Source organism: Sporothrix brasiliensis (genome assembly GCF_000820605.1).
Source record: "Sporothrix brasiliensis 5110 chromosome Unknown Cont19, whole genome shotgun sequence".
NCBI classification, from domain to species: Eukaryota; Fungi; Ascomycota; class Sordariomycetes; order Ophiostomatales; family Ophiostomataceae; genus Sporothrix; species Sporothrix brasiliensis.
In genome coordinates, this window is record NW_024467138.1 from 1,072,817 (window position 1) to 1,095,508 (window position 22,692).

General features: G+C 54.9%; 8 protein-coding genes across 8 annotated transcripts; 3 read left to right on the forward strand and 5 right to left on the reverse strand.

The window, feature by feature from the left end:
• Positions 1-837: 837 nt before the first annotated feature.
• On the reverse strand, positions 838-1,986 carry SPBR_00748 (solute carrier family 25 (mitochondrial carrier protein), member 16; the record flags this gene model as incomplete). The annotated part of the gene is made up of 1 exon (XM_040759067.1): positions 838-1,986. The coding sequence occupies one exon, from the start codon at positions 1,984-1,986 to the stop codon at positions 838-840; it is 1,149 nt and encodes a 382-aa protein (XP_040618123.1).
• A 1,173-nt stretch (positions 1,987-3,159) lies between these two features.
• On the forward strand, positions 3,160-4,320 carry SPBR_00741 (MT-a70 family protein; the record flags this gene model as incomplete). Its single annotated transcript, XM_040759060.1, has 2 exons — positions 3,160-3,457; positions 3,533-4,320. The coding sequence occupies 2 exons, from the start codon at positions 3,160-3,162 to the stop codon at positions 4,318-4,320; spliced, it is 1,086 nt and encodes a 361-aa protein (XP_040618124.1).
• Positions 4,321-4,523: 203 nt separating this feature from the next.
• Positions 4,524-5,301, reverse strand: SPBR_00963 (mitochondrial ribosomal protein; the record flags this gene model as incomplete). The annotated part of the gene is made up of 2 exons (XM_040759282.1): positions 4,524-5,148; positions 5,216-5,301. 2 exons carry the CDS (start codon positions 5,299-5,301, stop codon positions 4,524-4,526), a joined length of 711 nt encoding a protein of 236 aa, XP_040618125.1.
• Positions 5,302-5,910: 609 nt separating this feature from the next.
• SPBR_00070 (uncharacterized protein) lies at positions 5,911-9,776 on the reverse strand (the record flags this gene model as incomplete). The annotated part of the gene is made up of 2 exons (XM_040758390.1): positions 5,911-9,553; positions 9,625-9,776. 2 exons carry the CDS (start codon positions 9,774-9,776, stop codon positions 5,911-5,913), a joined length of 3,795 nt encoding a protein of 1,264 aa, XP_040618126.1.
• A 2,889-nt stretch (positions 9,777-12,665) lies between these two features.
• On the forward strand, positions 12,666-14,114 carry SPBR_00585 (salicylate hydroxylase; the record flags this gene model as incomplete). The annotated part of the gene is made up of 1 exon (XM_040758904.1): positions 12,666-14,114. One exon carries the CDS (start codon positions 12,666-12,668, stop codon positions 14,112-14,114), a length of 1,449 nt encoding a protein of 482 aa, XP_040618127.1.
• Positions 14,115-14,455: 341 nt separating this feature from the next.
• On the reverse strand, positions 14,456-14,851 carry SPBR_01115 (uncharacterized protein; the record flags this gene model as incomplete). The annotated part of the gene is made up of 1 exon (XM_040759433.1): positions 14,456-14,851. One exon carries the CDS (start codon positions 14,849-14,851, stop codon positions 14,456-14,458), a length of 396 nt encoding a protein of 131 aa, XP_040618128.1.
• A 2,841-nt stretch (positions 14,852-17,692) lies between these two features.
• Positions 17,693-18,520, forward strand: SPBR_00937 (2,5-diamino-6-(ribosylamino)-pyrimidinone 5'-phosphate reductase; the record flags this gene model as incomplete). Its single annotated transcript, XM_040759256.1, has 1 exon — positions 17,693-18,520. One exon carries the CDS (start codon positions 17,693-17,695, stop codon positions 18,518-18,520), a length of 828 nt encoding a protein of 275 aa, XP_040618129.1.
• Positions 18,521-18,809: 289 nt separating this feature from the next.
• SPBR_00412 (purine-cytosine permease) lies at positions 18,810-20,631 on the reverse strand (the record flags this gene model as incomplete). The annotated part of the gene is made up of 4 exons (XM_040758731.1): positions 18,810-19,506; positions 19,588-19,986; positions 20,057-20,224; positions 20,297-20,631. The coding sequence occupies 4 exons, from the start codon at positions 20,629-20,631 to the stop codon at positions 18,810-18,812; spliced, it is 1,599 nt and encodes a 532-aa protein (XP_040618130.1).
• Between the last annotated feature and the right edge of the window lie 2,061 nt (positions 20,632-22,692).

Sequence of the window (22,692 nt, forward strand, 5' to 3'; positions counted from 1 at the left end):
TTCTATATTTTTTTCGCTCCTGTCTCTGTCGCTTCCAGGTCTCGCTTCGCTCTCTTACCAAGCATTCCTCCCACACCCCTTCCATGACCAGATCAGACCATCGTGCACATCCCGGACTCCTCTTCACATTCCTTCATTATCTAACTTTTCCTTCTCATTTTGTAATAGCTGCCTTGCCGCACTGTGCACTTTTTTCTCACCTCTTTTTTTACACCCCCAGATATCCAGATCTCTGTTTTTATAATAGCACTATTAGACCCTGGAACGACCAGAAACGAAATGAACATGAAAGTATAGCAATTGCAAGACTTGTACGAAGCAAGAGACGCAATATGACACTGAATAAAATACAGAGATTTGGAATCCGTTACGTGCTAGACTTAAGCTTGGACAATTTCATTTTCTATCTTGCCAAGTATACCTGTATATCCATTCGTAGTATGTACAGCAGCCACTGAAGGGCTTTTTGAACTTTGTGACTGACGATATAAGATATCTAGCCAACCGTCGCTCCATCTATATATGCTCGCTGCCGTCTTGTGGTCGTACACAAAGAGACGTCACTTTTGTCGACATTCGTCGGTAGGGTGACGTGACGTGGGATGTGAAGTTTGAACTGTGAAGGGACGATGAGATGAAGATGAGACAGGAAGAAAACTAAAATCAAGGAAGGCGGGCGGCGGACATGTGTCGTCCACAGCCGTATGCATGTGATAAAACAAGAACCAGAATAAAGAACACGCTTCCTTCCCAACATGAACGCCAAATCCATCGCAGAAAATGATTTCCAAACGACGTCCAACCGCCGCCCACAGGGTACCGCCAATTGTCGGTCCCTTAAATACCAAATGCCCGTTTTAACCGCTCGTACGTGTAAAACGCCGCGGCCGCCATCGGGACAATCTTGACGTAGCCAATCGTCAGACCCACAAAGAACCCGCGGATGCCGCGCTCCCGCATAATCAGCGACGCCGTCTCACCAATCCGCAGCCGGTGGCCATCGCCCACCGCACCGCCCACCTGCATGCGCCGCCGGATCACTTCGAGCGGGTATGACGCCGTCTGCGAAACCAGACCGGCCACACCGCCCGCCAGCAGCTCGGCCCACGACCGCAGCGGCAGTGGCTTGTCGACCGGTGCATTGGGCGGCGCGGGCAGTGTCGTGTACTTGGCAAACATGGGCATCCGCAGCACGTCGCCGGCCGTGTCGTGGGTCAGAAAGGACATGCCGGCGTAGGGCAGCATGCCCAGAATGGTGGGCGTGAAGCCGCGGTAAAAGTTGCGCAGCCCGGACCGCGGCAGGGTGGCGGCCACGGCTTCCGTGACACCTGCCGCCACGCCCTCCTTGCTGCCGTTGGTCGCCGCAGTCGCTGCGGCATTCCGGTCGATCGACTGCTCCGTGTAGATGCGCCGGCAGATGGAAGCCAGTGTCGAGTGCCCGTCGCGCCGCGTCTCAAAGGCCAGCCGCACGCGGATCACCTCGAGCGGGTACGTCACAAACACCGACGTCACGCCAGCCAGCGAGCCGCTCAGCAGCCGCCGCAGCGGCGTCTCCTTGTCCTTGTGCGGGATAATAAACGACCGGATCTGCTCATACGCAATAAACTTGACGGCTGCGTACGGGAACACCCGCAGCAGCGTTGCCGAGTGGCCGCGGTACAGGCCCGTGACGCCGTCCTGCTGGTAGATGATGCGCATGGAGTGTGCAACGCCAGACCAGGAGCCCGAATACTTTGCAAACTGCGGGTTGCTCGCCTGGAATAAGATCTTGACGCGGTCCAGCGGCGCCACGATCGTCTTGGCCACGCTGCCGGCCACACCGCCGGCGACGCCGGACCGCCAGAGGTAGTCGACGCTCTGTTTGTCCAGCGTTTTCCGTTCGCCCGCGTGTGTCGTGGATATGGATACGGGGGTCGAAGTGGTCGCCCCGTCGTTTCCGCCGTTGCGGCTCTCGCGCGGCCGGGCCGACTGTGCTATCTCAGACATGGTGGGCGAAGCGAAGCTGGACGGGGCAGTCGGCGCATGGTTCGCGAGGGTTGATGTCATTCCCACGCAAGAATAGAGGCTGTGTGTCAGAGTGGGGGGAGAAAGGGAAGACGACAGAAGTAATGACGTCGAGTCGATTGTCGGAACAGTAAGAAAAAGAGGGACGACAGTCTCGGCCGTGGGTTGTTCGGAGGAAAGAACGGGTTCGTCTGTGGGAAGGAGGGAACGAATCGAGCGGCGTTGATAGTGGCACGCTATATAGTGTCGTTAGACTTGCAAAGATTCGCCGAGCCCTGCGATTTCCATTCGAGGCCTCGCCTTCCTCCGGTATTAGTCCTCTGCACTTTGCGCTTCTGCCGTTTAGCGGTTTTAGCGGGCGTGGAGAGGCCTCGCCTTTAGCGGCGTCGGTGACGGTGACTGAACCAAAGGGCGACGAGAGATTGCTAAACTCACATAATCTGGTGGTAAGTCGTAGGGACAGACAGCAAGAAGATGTTCCTTCCTGAAATGATAGCGAAAAGGAGCGCATAAAAAGGGAAGCTTCGAGGCAAGGCACTGCTTAGCACACCAGGTCGCCGTCTCACTTTTGCGGGAAGCGACGACTCGCGCGACTGTGCCGGTGACGATTCTGACTCTAAAGAAGCAAGAGCCGCCTGCACTGGGCTAAACTTATGCGGCAGGCGCAATGGTCATGTGCCCTTCACCCAAACAGCGCCAAAGTGCCCACAAATGGAAATTTTCGCCTTCCAACCTCCATTCTACAGCATTCCGTCAACCAACGTGACCATTTGTGGCACCTCCGTCATCATTCCTTCCCCTAAAAGTTTCTGTTAACCCCGGCAAAATCGCCCGCCTATCCTTCCGAGCCGACAATTGCCGAGCCACTTTACCACCAATGCTCTTGATGGTAAATGCACAGCAGGAGTCTGCCCAGCTAGAGGTTGGCTGCAGACACGTGAAAGTCACCAGCGACTACCAGACAGTCAATGCGCCAAAACACACCTGTATTATGTCACCCCTATCAACGGCCAACAACGGCGACTTGCCCCCAATTGCAACCCCATATTGGGGCTTCGCCTTTCTTCACGTCTTCCCCGGATTCGGAACGCCCTGGATTACTGCTGAGCTTTCATAGGCGTCTCGGCTATTTCACTGCTGCTGGACAGCTGGCTGATGTCGCGCCCACCTTCATCGATCCTGTTTGAGACTGCGGATCGCTCTGTTGTTGTTGTCGACCTGCCAAGGTCCATTGAGGAGGTGCAAGAAGTGAGCGGCATTCGTGACGGTGATGTCGCTTTCACAGCAAACAGTGGTTGGCAGCAACGCTGCCGGCGATTGATTTCCACCCCGGCGCCTACAGAGCCCTTTGATACACCACGAGGCTCGGATGCCATCGACTATGCGACCGGTCGAAGCTTAGCTGCCCAGCTGGCCGAGTTGACGACCCGGGCTTCCGTGGAGAGCGCTCTCCGTGAGCTGAAGACAGCCGCGTTCGACGGCCCGTGGTGTTTTTCACGTTGTCTCTCAGATCACGCAGTCCAAACAGACACTGGTGAGAGCAAGCCCGACGACCCGCTCATCCCACCCGGGGCACATTATCTGGACGGGACTATTGCAGACCGCCGAGACGAGTTCCTCGCCGCTGCGCCCGAGTTCGACGTGATCGTGATGGACCCGCCGTGGCCCAACCGGTCGGCTCGGCGGCGACGGCAGGGCCGCAAGAGAAAGCGCAGAGCATTGGTCAAGGGAGAAGATGCAGAAGTACAAGGCACCGACAGTGGTTACGATACAGCCTCGGACATGGCCGTTCTGCGGGACATCTTGGGGCAGATCCCCGTTGGCGCAAAGCTGGCCCGTAGTGGAATCGTCGCCGTGTGGGTGACCAACAAGCCAGCCTGCGAGGCCCTCCTAACGGACGCCAAGCATGGCCTGTTCCGCACTTGGGGGGTCGAGCTGGTGGCGACTTGGACCTGGGTCAAAGTGACCAGCAGCGGTGAGCCCGTCGTCGCGGTGGACGCGCAGTGGCGCAAGCCGTGGGAGCGTTTGTTGTTGGCTCGACGGCCAGCTGGAAACGGAGGCGTCTCATCAACGGCTCTCCCTGCGCATCGTGTGATCGTGGGTGTTCCCGATATGCACTCGCGCAAGCCGCACCTTAAGCCATTGTTGGCGCCGTTCTTGCCGTCTTCTGCTTCAGAGATTCGTGGACTTGAAATATTTGCACGGAATCTGACGTCCGGTTGGTGGGCATGGGGCAATGAAGTGCTTCTGTTCCAGCACCCGTCATGGTGGACAACAGCTATAGAGCCAGAAGAGGCTGTCGTTGATACCAAATAATAGCGGCGCACACTAGCCAGGCAATAAATATCAAACAACGCACTACCATACCGAAATTATATGGAATGCTTTTGAGATCTGTTTGATTTGACATCATACACGAACAATATGCACTAAAAGACAGAAGCCCTTTTCTAATCCTACATGAACTGTTGTTAATAACCGTTGTTAATCAAGAAAGTGAGTCAAACGGATCCCGCGCCTCATGATCGCTTGTTGTCGCTGCTCGCCGGCTTGCTGTCCTCCTCCACAACCGTCTCCCACCGCTCGTCCAGCTCCACGTCGTTGCGCCACTTCCGCTCGCCTGTCACTAGCTCGCGTGCTTGCCGTGCCAGTCCGACCCGGAATGCCGGCACGTGGTCGGCCTCCCCGCGGAGCAAGAACTTGCGCTCGTGCATCATGCGCTGCTGGTCGTCCTCTTGCGCTTTTTGCTGCGCCACCAGCCGCTTGTTCATGTCGTAGTCCCAGTCCTTGCGCGGATCGTCCTCCGTGCCCAGCTGCTCCTTTGTCGGCACGGCCGGCGGCTCTGGGAACGCAAACGGCTTGACCAGCTCCACCATCATGCGCTTGATCGGTTGCGGGCGGTACCACTGGCCCTTGCCAACCGCCACAATGTCTCGTGTATTGTCGTCGTCCTGCATCTCCACGTAGCGGCGCCGCGGGATCTGTGGCGTTAGCCAGGAGCGCACTGCGCGCACCTCCACACCGTATGCGTGGTAAAGGTAGTCACGAAGGTCGAGCTTGTTGAAGCGCAGCGGCACCTGGAACGTGGCAAAGTATGGCGAGAAGATGCGCCTCGGCGGCAGCATCTTGATAACGTGTGAGGGGCTAGGCATGTGAGTCATGAGCCGGTTGGAAATCGCAATGGCACTCGCATTGGTTTCTCACTACTCACAGGAAGACTTGTTTCTGGCCGACGCGGAAACTCGGTCCGGCCTTGGCAACGGCCTCTGTGGCCGCCGCCGTCGCTTTTGTTGACATTGTATGTGTGTGTTTATGTGTGTAGTGGCATCCAATTGATCCGCGGATGGATGCTCGACGGCGGTAAACAGGTACGTGGGTGTGGGCGTCGTGCGCGTGATGGTCGTTCGACCTGTACCTGACACCCGCGAAAATAGGCGATGTTCAAAAGTTTCTCCTCGAACGACAGATTTGAAAAGTGGGCCAAAGTCAAGCTTGTCATTGGCCAGAACCAATTCGTGGGGTCACGTGCGCCATCAACGTCGCCCATCATCAACTCGAATGTAGTCGTCGATTTCCAAATGCATGCACTGTTTTCAAATAGTAAGATCATAAAAGTTAGAAGAAACCGAATGTAAAGATGATAAAAAAGATAAAGTTTAGAATTTGGGTCCTAAATTTTAAAGGGCTTTTCTGTAGCTCAAAAGCCGTCCTGGTCACCAACAGCGGTCGCACGATAGAGTCAATAAACGAATCAAAATCGACAATCTTCTTAAACAATGCACTTGAATTATGATACGAAAAAGTTCTTCATAATCGTTATTTTACGGAGACAAAAAGAAAACAGAAATAGGCTAGCAAGATAGAAAAGGAGTAACCAAAGCATAGATGTGCCAAACCATTCGCCAATTAGAGATTGATCAGCTCCAGATCGGAAAAGTCGGGCGGCGCGCGGCCGTAGACGACGCGCACTTTGCTGTCGAGTGCCGTGCCTTCATTGCTGATCCAAATGTAGTCGCTGAGGTTGCACGTGTGCCGGATTTCGTCGTCACTGACACCAATGTCGTCCCGGGGAATCCACACTGTTGGCCGGTGTGCGCGCAGCGCCGAGTGCTTGAACGCTTCTTTGACAAGGACATCGCGCTCCTCGGGTGTCAGGTCTTCGATCTCGTCATTGTACCCGCCATACAAGGCCTCGCCCATGGCACGCTGCGCCTCCAGGTCCTTTTGGCGCCGCTGCTGCCGGTATGCCGCTGACGTGCGCATGCTGTCTTCGGCTTTGCCCAGCGTAGCATGGCGGACCTTTTTGCCGCCACGCGCGGCCCATGTGCCGGCAGTGACGATGCCACGGACCGGGTTAAGTTTGTTGGTCAGGCCAAACGAGTTCTGGGGGCCTTTTTGGCCAATCTTTTTCAGCTCGACATCGTTGCTGTTGCCCTCGGAGAGTGCAGCGGCGGCTGTCTTGCTGTCGGCACCGGTCAACGTGGACAGCTCGTCGTTCCCTTCTTCGTCGTCTTCGCCGTCCTCGCCACCTGTGGTCAAGCCAAGGCGGCGGTCCTGTGCTCGCTGGAACATCTCGTCGCGCAGCACGGCCTCGTCCTCAAATGTGATAGGGAGATACCGCATTAGGGGTCCAAAAGACACGTTCAACAGCACCTGGTAGCCCACGGTCAACGCCAAAACGACAATCATGACAATGGCCTGCGGTGCGCAGGCTACGTCCCCGTTTTCATTACGGACGAGGAAGAAGAGGCCGATGAGGCAGAGCTCCATAAAATAGAGGCCGGTAAAGGTCTGGTTGATGGCCCGCGGGTACAGCACGCCACCCGTGTCAATCTTAAAGCGCGTGACGTAAATCATGTTGTAGCGGTAGGCAACCCAGAGGAGTGCAAAAGTGATGATAGCAAAGATCGCGATGAGAGGCGCGATGACGGCGTAAACCAAGGCGATACAGGCAAAGTTAGTGTACACCGGGAAGAAGGAGCCCCACGAAATGGTTGGGAGGTCCGTCTGCCGGCGCCACTTACTGCGGGCTGTGTCGTCCAAAATGCGCGCCAGCACGTACCAGACAAGAAGCACGCCGATCTGGAGCAGCGTACCCGAGCTGGTCGACATTGCCTGCAGAATCATGTAGCTGAAAAAGTAGTTGGCGGCTTTGGGCAGATTCTTGGCGAGCGTCTCGGGTATGCCCTGGATGTTGGTCACGGTGTCTTGGAGCGTAGCAATGGCACCACTCGCGATGGAGACAACCAAGAACACCTGTACGAAGAGGAAGAAAAAGTAATACATCTGAACATACTCGGCCTTTTGGGATCCCGTCTTGGCGCCTTGGAACTTGGCCAAAAATTCGAGAAGGATGGGCACAAAGGCAAGAAGAAGCGATAGTAGCAGGGCTGGCAGCACACCCGCAACAGCTTTGGCGACATTGTAGGTCACTGCGTTGTTATCGATAAAGCTCAACCAGGAGTACCTCTTGACCAGCGAGTCGATCTGGGACAGCGAGGAAGTGAAGGCGACGGGGAACGCCCACAGAATGGTCATACCAAAGACAATACCGATGACAATAAACGTACGCAACCACTCGTCCCACCAGCGGATGGCCATGTTGTCCCAGATGACGTCGCTGGGCGAGACCTCGACAACGCGGGGCGACATGTGTTTGGGAACGTGGTGGGTGACGCTTTGGCAAGCCATGTGCGCAGCGACCTGGTTGTTGAATTGGATAAACGCCGAGTTCATCTTCGGGTAGCGCTCGTGCTCGTGCTGGTCCTTCTCAATCTCCATGTTGAGGCGCGCCAATTCCTTCCGATAAAAGTAAATGGAGTCGACCTTTTTGTGGATTAGAGGCAGACCGGGCAGCCATCCGGGGGTCCATTCAAACAGGGGCAAGCGATGTGTCGGGCGATCGGACTTTTTGAGCCATTTCGTCCACTCGGCGTTTGAGTCTTCCGCGTCGTCGCCGGGGTAAGCAGGGTTCTCGGGCGCGGGATACTCGGCAGGTATCTCGTCGCCACCAAAGAAGGGCATCTGGGCCTTGATCTTGGCCCACTTGGATTTGCTCTTCTTTTCGCCTGTCGTGCCGTTGCCCTTGCCATCCGTGTCAAATGGAAACTCATCGCCTTCGCTGCCTTGTGGGATGGGCGAGGCGTAGGCACCGCTGGGTGGCTTCCAAAACTGCCACCACTTGCTGTTTTCGGTGGCGACCGCATTGTCCCAGTCGGTCACCTTGCGCGTGGTGTTGCCGTACGTACGAGAGTCCATGGTGCGGTTGTGGATGAGAGACACATCCGACGGCCGCGGGTCCTGGGCCTGGCCGGGAGTATCAGGCTCGGCTGAAGCATCAGACGGCCGTGTTCTGTGGACAGCACGGCTACCGTATCGGGAACTTTGATCGCGGTTCGCTTCACCCTCGGTACGAGTCCCTGGGAGAGAGGACGGTCCACCCGGCACGTCGGTCTCCTTGGTACTTTCGCCGACAAACTCAAAGCCACCGGTTCGCTCGAGTTGGTTGTCAATGCCTTGCTGGAAGTTTTTGGCGCCACCAACGATATCCCGGCCGGCCTTTCCGAAACCACCCTTGAGGCCTTGGCCGACCTTGGCCAGGCCGCCCCCGATAATAGGCACCTTGGAGCTATTGGATTGCTCGCGCTGCAGGTTGTCAGCGTCGTCGTTTTCGGAGCTGTTGCGTTTGCTATCGTCGCCAACGCCATCGATCTGAGGCACATCCTGGTCGCCGCTGCTGACACCTCCCTCGCCCTCGGCCATGCGCTTGGCGCGGATGTCCTCATCGTGCTCACGCTGGGCTCGCTCAGCCTTGGTTTCGTGTTTAGCCTTGCGTTCGGCCTTTTCCTCCTTCTTGCGTTTCTTGAGCTGATTTTTCTTGGATTTGCGAATCAGCTCGCTCTCAGCAGACTCAAGGCGCTTGTGGATGTCGTCGCGCTTGTTGATTTTGTCAAGCAGTTTGGTGTAGTCCCGCGTTAACCAGATATTCCTAATACCGCCGGGGAACACATCAAACAGCCCGCGGAGGGCATGGTCGGTCAGCCATTTAGTGGGGATACCCGAAACCAGGACCGTGTTGGCGGAGGCACGCAGACGGTGCTCGGCGCTGGTGAGGTAGTCCTGGCGGATCTTTATATAGATGCGCAGCTCGTTGTAGGCGATAAAACAGACCCAGCCCACGACCAGAACGGCAATAATCAGGTGAGCCCAGCGGCGGTTAGCGTTCACCGGTTTGATGTTGCCCCAAGCAATGGTGTCTAGACCGGCCGGGATGGATGGGTCCGAGGAGTTGGTATTGTTACTGCCAAAGGACTGACCAATGCCACCGACATAGTTGATAGGCACGAGAATGGGGATGACGATGCATGCAATGGGAACGAAGATAATGAGTAGGGTTTGTAGGTAACGGAGGAAGAAGTAGGCGTCGAGTCCGCACTTTTTGATGATTTCCCGGTCACGTATGCGGTACAGGGCCATGACAAGGCCCCAAGGACTCGCAGGCGGTGGTTCTGTCCGCTCGCGTTCGGGGACCATGAATGTTTTTGGTTTGCTGTCACGATGTCAGACCAGGGTCATTCAGGAGCAGTGTCAACAGGACTGCAATAAGGTGAGGCTACTTACAAAATGCGGGCCAGCTTATTTCTCAAGAGCAAGAAAAAGCCCATCTGAACGCCGAAAATGACCAGCGACGAGGCCAACGCCGTGAAGAAGGCGACAATGCTGATGCCAGCGGACGTCTGGGCGGTGCCACTGTCGCCATCATTGCTCGACATATTGGTGGTTGCGTCAAGCAGTTAGGAATGGAGACGGACAGAAGAGGAAGAAAGACGAGAGAAGAGGGCAGTTGCTGTGAATGAAGATCCTGATCCTGCCGAAACTCGTGCGACGTCAATAGGCGAAGTCGGACAGAAATAGGTAGCGAAAGTCACTGACTATCGGGGGTGGAAGCACCGCAGGCTGTAGGTAGGCTATTTCTGACACGGAATGGCCATGGAAGCTTTGGATTTGTGACAATGAGTCTGACGTGATTGCGGGTTGCTCTGTACTCTCCTCTATGAGAGGAAAAGGTTTTTGTAGTGGACAGAAGTGGCTTGGTGACGCGGCTGTCAGATGCTGTGAAGAGGTACTCGTAGAGGGTTCCAGAAGATAGGATGTTTTCGTCGTATGTACGAAATATCGTAGGATCAAGATAGTTGAGGTGTCATAAATCGGGTCGTGATCGTCTGCGCCTTAGGTATCAAACAAACAGCCAACAAAAGAAAAGGGGGTATAATGCTATGCTAGAAACAATGAATTGTAGAAATGCAAACACAAGATGAAAGGTAACGCAAAGGATCTGCGCAAAATGCGACCAGGCGAAGGAAAAGCGAATTGAGTTTTGAGGTGAGAGAGGAGAAGAAAAGCAGAGGAGCAGAAGAGCAGAAGAGGACAAAAGAGGAGAGCAACTTTTGTTTTGGGAAAAGGCAAAGCAGAAAAGGCAGAAACCAATGAGACGAAACCGCGCCAAGAGGCCCGCCATTAACGTCACAGATCGCAGGGCAAGTACGCTCTACGACGAGGTGTGCTTCTTTCCTGATGCGCGCGCAAGAAACCTTTTGGCCCGTCCTTTCTACTTTGGGTAAAATGAATGGAGTCGTTCATCGGCGATGTGGGTTGCTCTTGCCGCCGCTAAGGGTAAACATGCTTTTTTGTGCTCAGGAGAGGCCACTTTCCAAATAGGGACGACGGTATGTCGTATCCTGTTGTGTCGTCTTTTTTTTTTTTTTGGAAGAGCATCGGAAAATAAATAAAAAACGAGACGACAGGCCTAGACTCTCTGATCGCTGTATGCCGCCCTCAGCCCCTCTCCCTGCATAACGGCCTTGTTTGAGGTGTCCCATGAGTCTTGCTTTTTCGTTCGCTGTCCTGAAAGGCAGCTGAAACCAAAAACCTGGTTTGATCCAGAATGAAGTGCGAATGGCAGCATGTGATTGGCTTGCGGGCCAGTGACGTCGTTTATGTGGTTGGCGGCTGCCGTTAGCGCCAGCGCCCGATTTACTGCCAGGGGCGTCCAGTAGGATAGGGGCCCTGGGACCCAGGGGCTTAGCCTGTACTGTAGATTTAGCGGACAGGGGCAAGTCTGTGAAGGCGCCGAGGCCTCTGGAGGGGGCAAAATTACAGGTCTTGGCCAGGTCTTTGGCTCGCCCATTGGCAATAACGTCAGGGCTCCGGAGTGGAGACTCAGTGGAGGATTGCCACCCACCTAGGAGGGTTGCGCCAAATTTTGGCTGTGAGTTTGACGATCGTCATCCGCCATTTGTTTTCGTCTTGTTTTTTTTTTCCTGTGCTCTTGACAGATATCGAAGACCTCTTTTAATATGTCCTGAGACACTTCTCGCTAAATACGGCAGAATGTGTTCAGAAATTAGAGCTGTAGTGCAACAACGGCGGCGTGAACTTCACTCGTATAAAAGACTGTCCTATGCAGAGAGGATAGTGCCGATATTGGCTCAAGGTGTCTCAGTGGTCGCCATCCTGCGCTCGGAATCAACAGCCGGCCGATATCGTGCACGCCACGTCGTACGACTCAAGTGTAGCTGTTTATATTTTGTACACTGAATGTTGGTTGCACAAATATGTATGGAGCGAGTTAGGTGAGGCAGGTCCTTTTCGGTGGAAGAGCTTCCAAGTTGCAAACCAGTGAGATCAGGTACTGCAGTCTGATCTGCGGCATCCAGATACGCCTCTAGCTGGTGAACCGAACATCCTGGCGGGGACACAATATCATGATATCTTGCTCATTCGCGCCTCACAGAGTCAATCACGTGACATATCCGGCCACACGAAGTAACAGAAAGTTTTCTGTCGGCTTGTTGTCTTCGTACTATGTGGTACGTTCTGTAGGCACTATTAGATTCATGTACAAAACAAAAAGACAAAGGCGTGGCGCGTGGCGTGTGTGCAACTGGACAGCTTTCCATACGAAACACCGCCCACATCGGAAGTGCTAGGCGCCACGGCTTTTATGTGCGGCGAAATTGTTTCTCCCAAGCTAGAAATCATTCCCGTTGTGACGGGTTCGAGTGGAGGAACTCTGCATAGTGCTGCTCTAAGGAGGCCCCATATTCTCACCCCCGCACTGTGAAGGATCACTTACACGTCCCTTTAGTCGACGCTTCCATCCTAACAGGTGCCGGCTTTTATCCCGTGAACGCCTGGAAATTGGGGGACAGCGTCGGCTCTTGAATAGCAAAGTGGCTTGGTCCCACGGCCCCCATGTCCCCACCATCGGGAGAATACACGAGTTGTCTAACCCATCCTCAATGGACACCGGGAATCACCCTGGAAAGTGAGCCAGAGGGGCCCGATCTTGGCATTGGAGAGTGTGTAGAGCGGAGGCATCGGTATACATATATGCGATGACTTCAGTCTCGGTCGTTGTCTGACCAGCCTTTACACTGCATCGTTGAAGAACAGGTTACTATTTGTATTTTCAAGATTAGCTTACAACGTGGACAAGTGAACCCGGGTATATTTGCCGTCTTATTCTTATTCTTGTCAATCTATGCTGTTAATATTGGGTTTTCGCGTCTGTCACCGACCCTGTTGTACCGTGCCACCGTCTACTTTGTCACTCCCGTTTTCCTTCAACTTGCACAAACACAGCGTCCTTTAGCATTGCAATGGCCTCTCCCTACGACTTGCGGATCGCCATCATTGGCGCCGGCATGGGCGGCCTCGGCTGCGCCCTGTCACTCGCCAAGAAGGGCTTCAAGCACATTGCCGTCTATGAATCGGCCGCCGACCTGGGGTTTGTCGGCGCCGGCATCCAAATGGCCCCCAACATGGCCCGCATTCTCGACCGTCTGGGCTGCTGGGCCGACATTGAAAAGGAGGCGACCAACGTGCAAGAAACCAGCATCCGGCAGGGCAGCACGGACAAGGAGCTTGCCCATGTTGACATGAGCGGCATTCGTGCGCTGTACGAGTACCCACACTGCACGGGTCACCGGTCGTCACTGGCAGGCGGCATGTATAAGGCGTGCTTGGCCGAGCCAGCGATCGAGTTTCACTTTTCGACAGCCCTCATCGGCATTGACCAGTTTGAGCCGCGCCCCATTCTTCGGTTGCAGAAGCGGTCGCCAAAGGTCTCGAGCAGAGCGAACGATGCAAGCGGCGCAAGCGGTGCCAACGGTGCCAATGGATCGGATACCACCCAGAACGAAGTAGCAGAAGATGCGCCCCCCACGTCCCTCGAGGTCGACGTCCTGCTCGGCGCCGACGGCATCAAATCGCTTACGCGCGACACCATGCTGAGCATTCTGGGCTTGTCGACCGAAGAGGCCGACACGGGCCAGGCGTCGTACCGCATTATGCTAACGCGCGACCAAATGGAAGCGGCCGGCGACGCCGAGATGATGCAGCTCCTGGACAGCGACTGCGTCGTGCGCTGGATCGGCGAGCGCCGGCACATTATTGCGTACCCGGTGGCCGGTAAGACAGTGTACAACCTGTCGAGCGCGCAGCCCGACGTGAACTTTGCGGCGGCACCGTCGGCAACCTACACAACGCGCGGCTCCAAGAGCGCAATGCTCCACGTCTTTGCGGATTTCTGCCCTCTCGTGCAGCGGATGCTCAACATGGTGCCCGAGGGCGAGGTGTGTGAGTGGCGGCTGCGGCAGCACCGGGAGCTGCCGATGTGGGTGCACGGGTCGGTTGCGCTGCTGGGGGACGCATGCCATCCGACGCTGCCACACTTGAGCCAGGGAGCGGCCATGGCCATTGAGGACGGGGCGGTGTTGGCGGAGGTGTTGAGCCGGGTGCAGGTCGGCGATACGGACACCGACACAAGCAGCCGCATCCGCCGCTGCCTGAAGACATATGAACTCCTCCGCAAGGAGCGCACATCGATGCTTGTGGACATGGCGTACCACTCGGGCCGGGCGCTGCACCTCGGCGAGGGCGCGGCCCGCGAGGAGCGCGACCGGCAGTTTGCGGCACACCGCGCCGACGGCAAGAAGGCGATCCCAGATAAGTGGGCATCGCCGGACGTGCAAAAGATGATTTACTCGTACGACTGCGTGGCCGAAACGAACGAGGAGTTTGACAAGCTGTATGCGACGGTGGTGTAGAATGGCGAAAAAAATATTGATTAATTTTGTAGCTGCAGCAAATAGAGCAACGACGGCAAAGACTATTGCATAACGTGGAAACAAATCCGAAGAACAACAGGAGACATAGAAAGCCGTGAAAACACAACACCCCTCCAAAACCGGATCCTTTCTTTGGATATATATAGCGTCTCTCGGAAGAGACGGATTTTCACAAAATTTAATGTGACCGGAAATTAAGCAAATGCAGACAACCAGAACGCCGACTGTCAGATCGTTTCGTCTCTCCAGCCTCACCAGGCACCTCACGATCGGGTTTGCCCGCCCATATTTGCACACCTCTTCACACAGCCGACAAGCTCTTAGAACAGCAGACAATCCAGGCAGCAGCAGCAGGCCGCCGTGCCCAAAAGTGCTGTCAGACAGCCGTCGCTCGACGACCGCTGCTGCTGCTGCTGCTGCGGATACCCGCCCTGCTGGTAGTAGCCGGCCGGGGGTTGGCCGTACGGCTGTTGGCCATACGGAGGCTGGCCACCATACGGTTGCTGGCCATAGGGCGGTTGTCCACCGTACTGGGGCTGGCCGCCGTAGGGTCCGTGTCCTTGCTGCTGGTTGTTGTAGTTCATCGGGGGGCCCTGCTGGTACGGCGTGTTGTAGTTATTGTAACCGCCGCTGCCACTGCCGGAATTGCCGTAGTAGGCGGCTTGGGGCGGCTGGGGTGAACCGGGGTAGGCGGGCGGGTTTTCCGGTTTGGCCATTGCGTTGTTGTACGACGTATGGAGTAATACAGAGTAGGATAGCGTTCGTGGTAATTTGGCAGTGGTCGGAGTTGCGCTATGCGCTTTGTGGTTTTAGAGGAGCAAGGGCTTGGATTTCGGCTTTGAACAGTGGGCGCGCGCGATTCGATGGACTGACGCGGTGGGATGCGAATGCGATGCGACGGATGCGAAGCGACGCGGAATGCGATTTTGCGGTTGCTTTGGGTTCAAGGGAGCCAGTAAATGAAAGAAGAAGAAAAGAAGGAGTAAGAGTAGGAGAGAAAATCGAAATCAGAGACAAGACGGACGGAAAAGGGAAGATCGCTTGGGAGTAATAATGCACCTGTTGCGTCCGTCCTGGAGGCTTGGCCGGAAGGCGCGACTGGGGATGGTTCTTACCATAATTTCTGGGCGTTCTGGGCGCTGTGGCTAGTGAAGCCTCTTTCTACACTTTCTGTGACGGTTTAGGTGTCCGGCTGCAGGGCCAATTTGGGGCGTCTTGGGGGTGGTCAGTGAACACGAACACTAGCCGGTGGCCAAAAGCTTCCAAATACGGTAGCGTGTTACTCCAGACATTGGAATCTGACCTGGCTCAGGTCAGCCGACCGGTCCCAAGTTCGCCGTCGGGAACACTTCATTGACCCGACTTCCCAGCTAAACGACGTTAAACAGGCCTCCACAACCGCTGTGCCCGGCATGCTGATAGTGGCTGTGTCACGCGTAGAGCATCGTGAATATCACCTTGCAATACAACAAGAGAGACAGGAGCGACGAGCCAGATTCGTCCGCCAGGGGCATTAGGTCCTACATACTCATCCGTATCCCCGTGTTTGACATCTGTTATAGCCCCAACAGCAGGAGCGAGGAGATAGTACAGCCGTGTTTTTCAAAAGGAAGGCTCTGTTCATTGTTAATTGTTACAGGCTGCCAATAATCAAAGCAGCGAGGGTTCTGAGTCAGGCACAAGCGCAAGTGCCAAACAAAAGCAAAACAGTTCAAGGAAGAGACTGCGAGGTAAAGCTTTGTACGAAAAAGACACAATTGTTCGAGACAGCACAACGGGGCCACACCGTCACCCAACAGCAAGAGTGCCGCGTAATCCAGGTCAGACACATTCCGCCCAAACCGATTACGTCTCAGTCGTTTGATAGTCGGGCCAGTCGTGCTCATAGCCTGGCCAGGCATCAGCATTTGTCCACATACAAATTGCCGTGGCCGACTTCCGGTCTGTGGCGAAGCGTGTCGGAGCCTCGACTTGGAAGCTGGAAAGCGTGAAGAGCCACTCGTTTTCCGGTCAAAGTACGACATACTCGTCGCCATACGCGTAATTTGATGCAAGAGCTTCCAGTGGGAAAATGGCAACAAAGAAAGTTGTGCGAGGCGTGATCTAAGCCGCCATTTCGGTCGACTGCTTTACGCAGTAATACTCTTACAGGCAGCGAAATAGAGGTCTGCGCAGCTTCGCACGTGATACTTCACGTTGTGTCCACTACTGCGTTCGCCTTTTGCTCAATGTTCTACTTTGCTCCGTTGAAGATTGCCGGCCGGCAACCAGTAATTACCGTCCGTCTGGTCGCTGTCCCTTCCCCGGCTCGCTTGTCGATCCATGCGTGTGTCCTGTCCAACCATCAAAAGCTGTAACCCTAACGTAGCGGACAAACTGAGCGCTTCTTCCACCCGAGTAAACGGCTCAGGCCTCGAATTACGGACGAATCGTGAATTAAAATGAAGGTCAAGTCTGCATCTCGCTTACTATGAATACGAGGTTAGATGCAAAGTCAGGTAGGATGGCAACAATAGACGCTGTTGGTCTATCCCTCCCCAATCTGTCTGCCCGTAAGTAACGATAGGACGAGAAATACACAAGAGGCCCACGTCCTAGTTCGTTAGTCGCTTGTGTGCTGTGAATTGCCTCATCCATCATCTCCCATCTTTCCTCGCCGCAACTCTCGGCTCCCTCAACATCATTGCGATGGCAAGTGGGCGTCCTCGCTTCACCTAGAAGACTTCCCAAACTGCGGTGTTCTAATCGCCAAAGCTGCTTGTAAAGCTCGGTCCACAGAGTAATTGTGACCATACTGTGCCGCTAATTCGCTGGACATGCGCGCCGTAACTTTGCGCGCTAAAGTTCCCGGCAGGCAATTTTGGAGATCCGCTTCGTGCCTGTTTTGCGAGCTTCTTTCCTCTCTCGTTTCCCACACTTCATTCCAATCTTCGCCCAATTACTTCTTTGCCCTCTCGTGTCCGGAACAGAAGACCCTTTTCACGACTGTGTACTCCGTACACTCGCTATATATATGAGTTTTACTCTTTATATTTCTATTCCCACCTTCGCTCCTACTTCACTTCTCCTTTCCTCCCCTCGTTCGCCTGGGAAAGTACAGCCGTTCGGTGTAAGCGGCCCAAGTATCCTCTGCACCAGAGAAGACGTCCTGCTTGACTCGAACTTTCGCTTTCTTTTCACCCTCACATACGCTCGCCTCCTGTGCCAAACAAACTGGCAGATGCAGTCTGTGAGAGCTGCTGTGACCTGCAGTTGACGGAGGCTCGGGTGCTCCTTCCTTCCCATTACGGAGCTGCAGACAAAAACAGCAAGAGCAACCAACAGGTTGCCCCCCTTGGCCTCTTTCCTTTTGCCGTCGGCTATTAACGCGACGCACAATATCCTGCCTGAGACAGACAAAAACAGTCAAATTTCTCTCGGGGCCTGTTTATATTTTGTCGTGCCTCGCCTGTTCATTGCTCTACGTCTCTCACGCAATCATTGCTCTTTCACCAAATACGACACACACAGCACACTGTCCCCGCCCTTTCCTCCCTCAATCAGCATCTCGTCACACCATGGCAGAGCTGCTTCACTTTCCCGCAGAGGATGGGGCCAAACTGGAGTCCTATCTCCCGCCTCGCCAATCTGCCGTCTCGTCACCAGTGGACCGTTCACGTCCATTTGTCACACTGACTTTTGCCACGTCGCTCGACTCGTCCCTGGCACTCGCGCCCGGAGTGCGTACCGCGCTGTCTGGGCCCCAGTCCAAGGCCATGACACATTATCTGCGAAGCCGCCATGACGCAATTCTCGTTGGCGTGGGCACCGCCGTGGCCGACGACCCCGGTCTCAACTGCCGCATTGCCGATCACGACACGGGGGCCACTGTCTCGCCCCATCAGCCACGGCCGATTGTCATTGATCCCCACGACCGCTGGCCGCTTACGCACGATAGCCGGGTGCTGGCCACGCAGCGTCGCGGCCTCGGACTGGCTCCCTTTATCGTGACGGCTGTCCGAAAACCAGACGTTATCAAGAGCGCTCTTCTCGAAGCCCACGGTGGCAAGTACATTGTTCTTGGAACCGAGGGCGACGAGGAGAGCTCACCCCGTTTCCGCTGGGGCGATGTGCTTGCCAGCATCGCCAGCAACGGCCTTGATAGCGTCATGATCGAAGGTGGAGGGAGCATCATCAACGACCTGCTGGCCCCGCACAACAGCCACCTCGTCGATTCTGTCATTGTCACCATCGCCCCGACGTGGCTGGGTCGCGGCGGCGTGGTCGTGTCGCCCGACCGGGTCTACGATTCTAACCATCAAGCAACGGCTGCGGCACGGCTCTCGGATGTCAAATGGCAGCCGCTGGGCGACGACGTTGTATTGTGTGGCAGGCTACTCAGCTGAACTCTGTCGAAGCACGTTAGGAAGACGAACAGACAAAGGCCACCCATTTGGCGAATGTCAAAAATGTCGAAGCCCCTTCGTTAAAGAAAGTCTCATATTCTTGGTTCGAATGAAGCCGGAAAATAGCAATACATTTATCAGATCGTTCGGTCAATTTTTTGACCATCAGATTATCCAGCATGCACAAAGCGTGCACCTGTCGACATCATCTAATCCACCAGTCTCTCTACCTCCTCTTCTCTGATCTACTCAGCCCGACAACCGGAAATGATTGTGACGAGCAGTCCAATCACAAATGACCCCGCCACCGGATCTCCAGCCAGCGAAGAGGCAGGTAGCAGAGAGCGGTCACGGCGAACGCAACCTCGAAACCAATGTCGCCCGTGTGCTCAGCAATTGGGCCAGTGTACCAGACCTCGGCCATGCCTGGAACAACGAGACCAAACGACAAAATCGACGCTCCAAGTGCAGCCAGTCCCGTCGGCAGCTTTTTGCCCACGTTCCAGATTGCATGGTCATACGTCGAGTAGTCCATCTTGCGGAACACAACAAGCTCTTCGATCAACACCGCAGCGAAACAGCCGGCCCAGTAACCGATGATGGCCAAGAAGTTTGTCAGACTCTCTTCCCACTTCTCTGCAGCCTTGATGGCAAACGGGATCATGATGGCTAGGGTGATGAAAACAAAGACGATGCGGTGGATACGCGCAAAGAAGGGCAGCAGCATCTGCAGGTTCAGCGACACCGAGTACGACGAGATGGCAATATTCCCGACACCGCTGAGGGCAAGAACAACCACGAGGAACTTGCCGAAACCCTTGGCCGGCGTGAGCATCTCGTAGATGACACCACCGACGTTGGACACCTCGTATGCGGCATTCCACGACGGCACATTCGGCACAGCACCGCCAATGGCAGCACCGAGAATCAAAAGTGTGACTGACGGCAGCAGAATACCAAAATACATACAGCAGAAGATTTTCAGCCTACGAAGCGAAACGACATTGGTTAGCATATCCCATCCGACACCCCTCTTATCAAGCGCAACACGACATGGAAATACATACTTTGAAGCAGACGGGTTGTGGTATGTCGAATAGTCGGACGCAGTGCCACTGAAGGTAATGAAGTAGCCTGCGATGATGCCCGCATACGAAAGCACGTTATAGGCCGTAGCCGGCTCTGTCTCAGACTGCAGATGGAGGTATTTGCCACCGCAACCAACAGCAACGAGAATACCGATGATGTTGGGAATCCACGTCCAGCGCTCAATGAAGTGCAGGGTCCGATAGCCCATGAACGACACGAGCAGACTCACGAGACAAACTATCACGATACCGACATTGACACTAACATGGTCCGGGTTCAGCGCGGAGATGGTTTGGCCACCAACAACAGCCGAGATCAGGGTGAAACCCGTCACAGTGGCCGCATTGAGGAGCAACGGGATAAGGGAAATGTATAAGCTGTGTTATCGGAGCATGGTTAGTTAACGGAGTCTGCACTGCGACGTCTTCGATCCGCGCACGAACGTACCCGAACGAATAGCGAGCCTGGATCTGCTGGCGTAGGCCAGTCTGAGAGCCGCCAACTCCCAGGAAAGCAGGCGGGATGATGGTCAAGATGGCAAAGAAGAGAATGATGAGAGACGTGTCACGGAGGCTCAGGCCAAAAGTGAGCGTGCCGAGGATACCAGTTGGGAGACTGCGAAACGAATTAGCGACGACTCCAAGACCGACCGGACCGAATGGCCAGGGAAACAGGACAGCAACTTACGGCAAAAGACTCAGCATGCTGGTGAAGAAAATGGTGAAGAGGTTGCTGTACTGGGTGTTCGTGCGGGCTTCGAGTGGAACGGGCTTGATGCCGTTGTCCTCGAAACCGGCGTCGACCAACCGCTGATACCATGTCGACGACTTCTCAGAGTTTGGGTTGTACACCTCGCCGTCCTTGACCGACAGGATGTGCCCGAACACGCCCCGGCCACCGGTGCCGCTGCGCTGGTGGCTGTCATGCTCGTCGGCCGGGCTATGGTTCTCGAGGGGCGACTGCTTTTCGACGTCACCGTTGAAGCCGTCCTTCCCCGAGGTATCTCTGTCCGATGACGACATATCCGCTGTATTTTCGTTGTCTGCGTATCTGCTTCGACAGCTTCAAGTCTTCCACTCTTCGCGCAGGTGTGGACTGTCGATGGGAAACGGCGATTCGGACTCCGAGTGCTGATTCAATTGCGAGGCCAGGCGCAGAAGACTTGTGCCTCGACGAAATGAGCCGAAGGTGCGGGTTTTGGTGCTGGTTGCTGGCTAGCGCCGGTACAATAATTATCGCGCCCTTTTTAAGATGGCGTCGCACTTAGTTTCGGACGACGGACGGGCGTCACGTGCAACCGATGCCTCGTTTTGCGATTCTGTCAATCCCGCAAACTGGTTTCCGGCTCCTTCTTTGCAAGTTGTGATTGTCTTTCTGTGCGAAGGGCGATTGAGCTTGGAAAATGGAAAGGAGAGAAGGGGAAAGAGGGCGTAATGGGGAAAGCAACGCGTGAGACAAGGTGCTGCTTTTGTGCTCCGCTGAGATGCTGGGGGTCAAATGATTCCTTATACTCTGCTCGCCCGACTTGTCAGTACAAAAAGGATACAAGAACGACAACGCAGGAAACCATTGTCGCTTTACAAGTTCTCGACCGACCTGCGGGCTTGGGGGTGCCGTCGTCCCCCGGTTGGTCCATTGGCCCCTGTTCAGCAGCTAGGATGTGACCCTGGCGTCAGCCTGTTTCTCTCTTTTAGGAAAATGGACGGAAGGACATGTACGCGCATGCAAGTTTTCGACAGCGAACAGCTCAGTCTTGGCAGTCGCTGCCGACGCGACTCAAAAGCTCCCAGACGGGTATGGCTCTTGCTCGTGGCACGGTCAGCTCAATCGAACTTTCTTTTTTTCTTTCAATTATTCTTTTCCTGACCCGTCCTCGATGACCGGGCCTTGTTACTGGTTAACTGCACGCAGCGTCGGTTGTCGACAACCATCAAGACAAAGACGAAAAAAGAGGACGGCTCAGACTTTTACAGCCGCCAGCTTCGTCGTCGTATCTTCTCCCTCACTCAACAGTTTACACGTTTGACTTTCGACGACATGGTATTCAATGTACGAAACGAAGACAGGAGAAAAGGAAATTTAAGGAAATTTGACGTTGGGCCAACAATCGAAAGATACTTTGCGAATTAGGCTGGCCCTTGGACAACGACGAACTGCAGCTTAAAATGATTTCAAGAGCGACGCCCCTCGTCGACCCTTCTCCCTTGAGCTAGGCCACCTCTGTGAAGGGAGAATTGAAAATGGACAAACAAAAACGAAAGGCGAAGCCAGGCAATAGGAAGCGGGGAAACGTCAGAAAAAAGAAGAAGAAGAAAACTTCTTTTCGTCTTTTTCTGGCCATCGTTTACGAACGGCACCAAAGGGCCACTTTTCCAGACGGTGTCAATTGCTATTCGTTGTTTTTCGTTGTTTTTAGTCGGCCGGTCGGATTTGAGCAGCTGTCCTCTGTCTCTTTTCGTTTCCTGTCTGTTAAGACGACAAAAGTGCGACTGCGTCCGTATCGTCATCTCCGTGAGAAGTGGTGTGGGAGGCCCCGTCGCTACCGTACTTTTGTGCGTTTAGTAGTGCAAACCCGCGCCCTTTTCGACGACCAGAAACCCACCCACGCACGGATGCTACCCACTGCCAAGTCGCCGTTTCCCTCATCCTCACAGACTTGCTTCCCATGCGCTCTTCGTTTTGCGCAAAACCAGCTGTGCATCTCTTCGCTCATCCTCCCAGCGTGGGAAAGCTGCCAGCTGTTGTGCAACACGAAAAAGTGAGACTACAACATGGCATGGATCGGTCTCAACTTTTCTTTGCCATGCGTGCCCTTGTGGACCCCATCGATACAGGCTGCTAAGCCTAAACTTTGCCTTGCACTGTCGATCAATTTGGGATCCAATAAGAAAAGAAAGGGGGTCGGCCCCGAGAGCTCTGGGCCGCCTCGGAGAAGCACGGGCGAGGTGGAGACGAAGCCAGGCGGTCCGACGACAAAACGTCAAGACAAAAGTACAAAAGTACTCCGTAAAGGAGAGACAGATACGCCAATGTTCCAATTCGTACGACGTAGCTGAACCATGTATCCCCCCCAATGCGAGGAT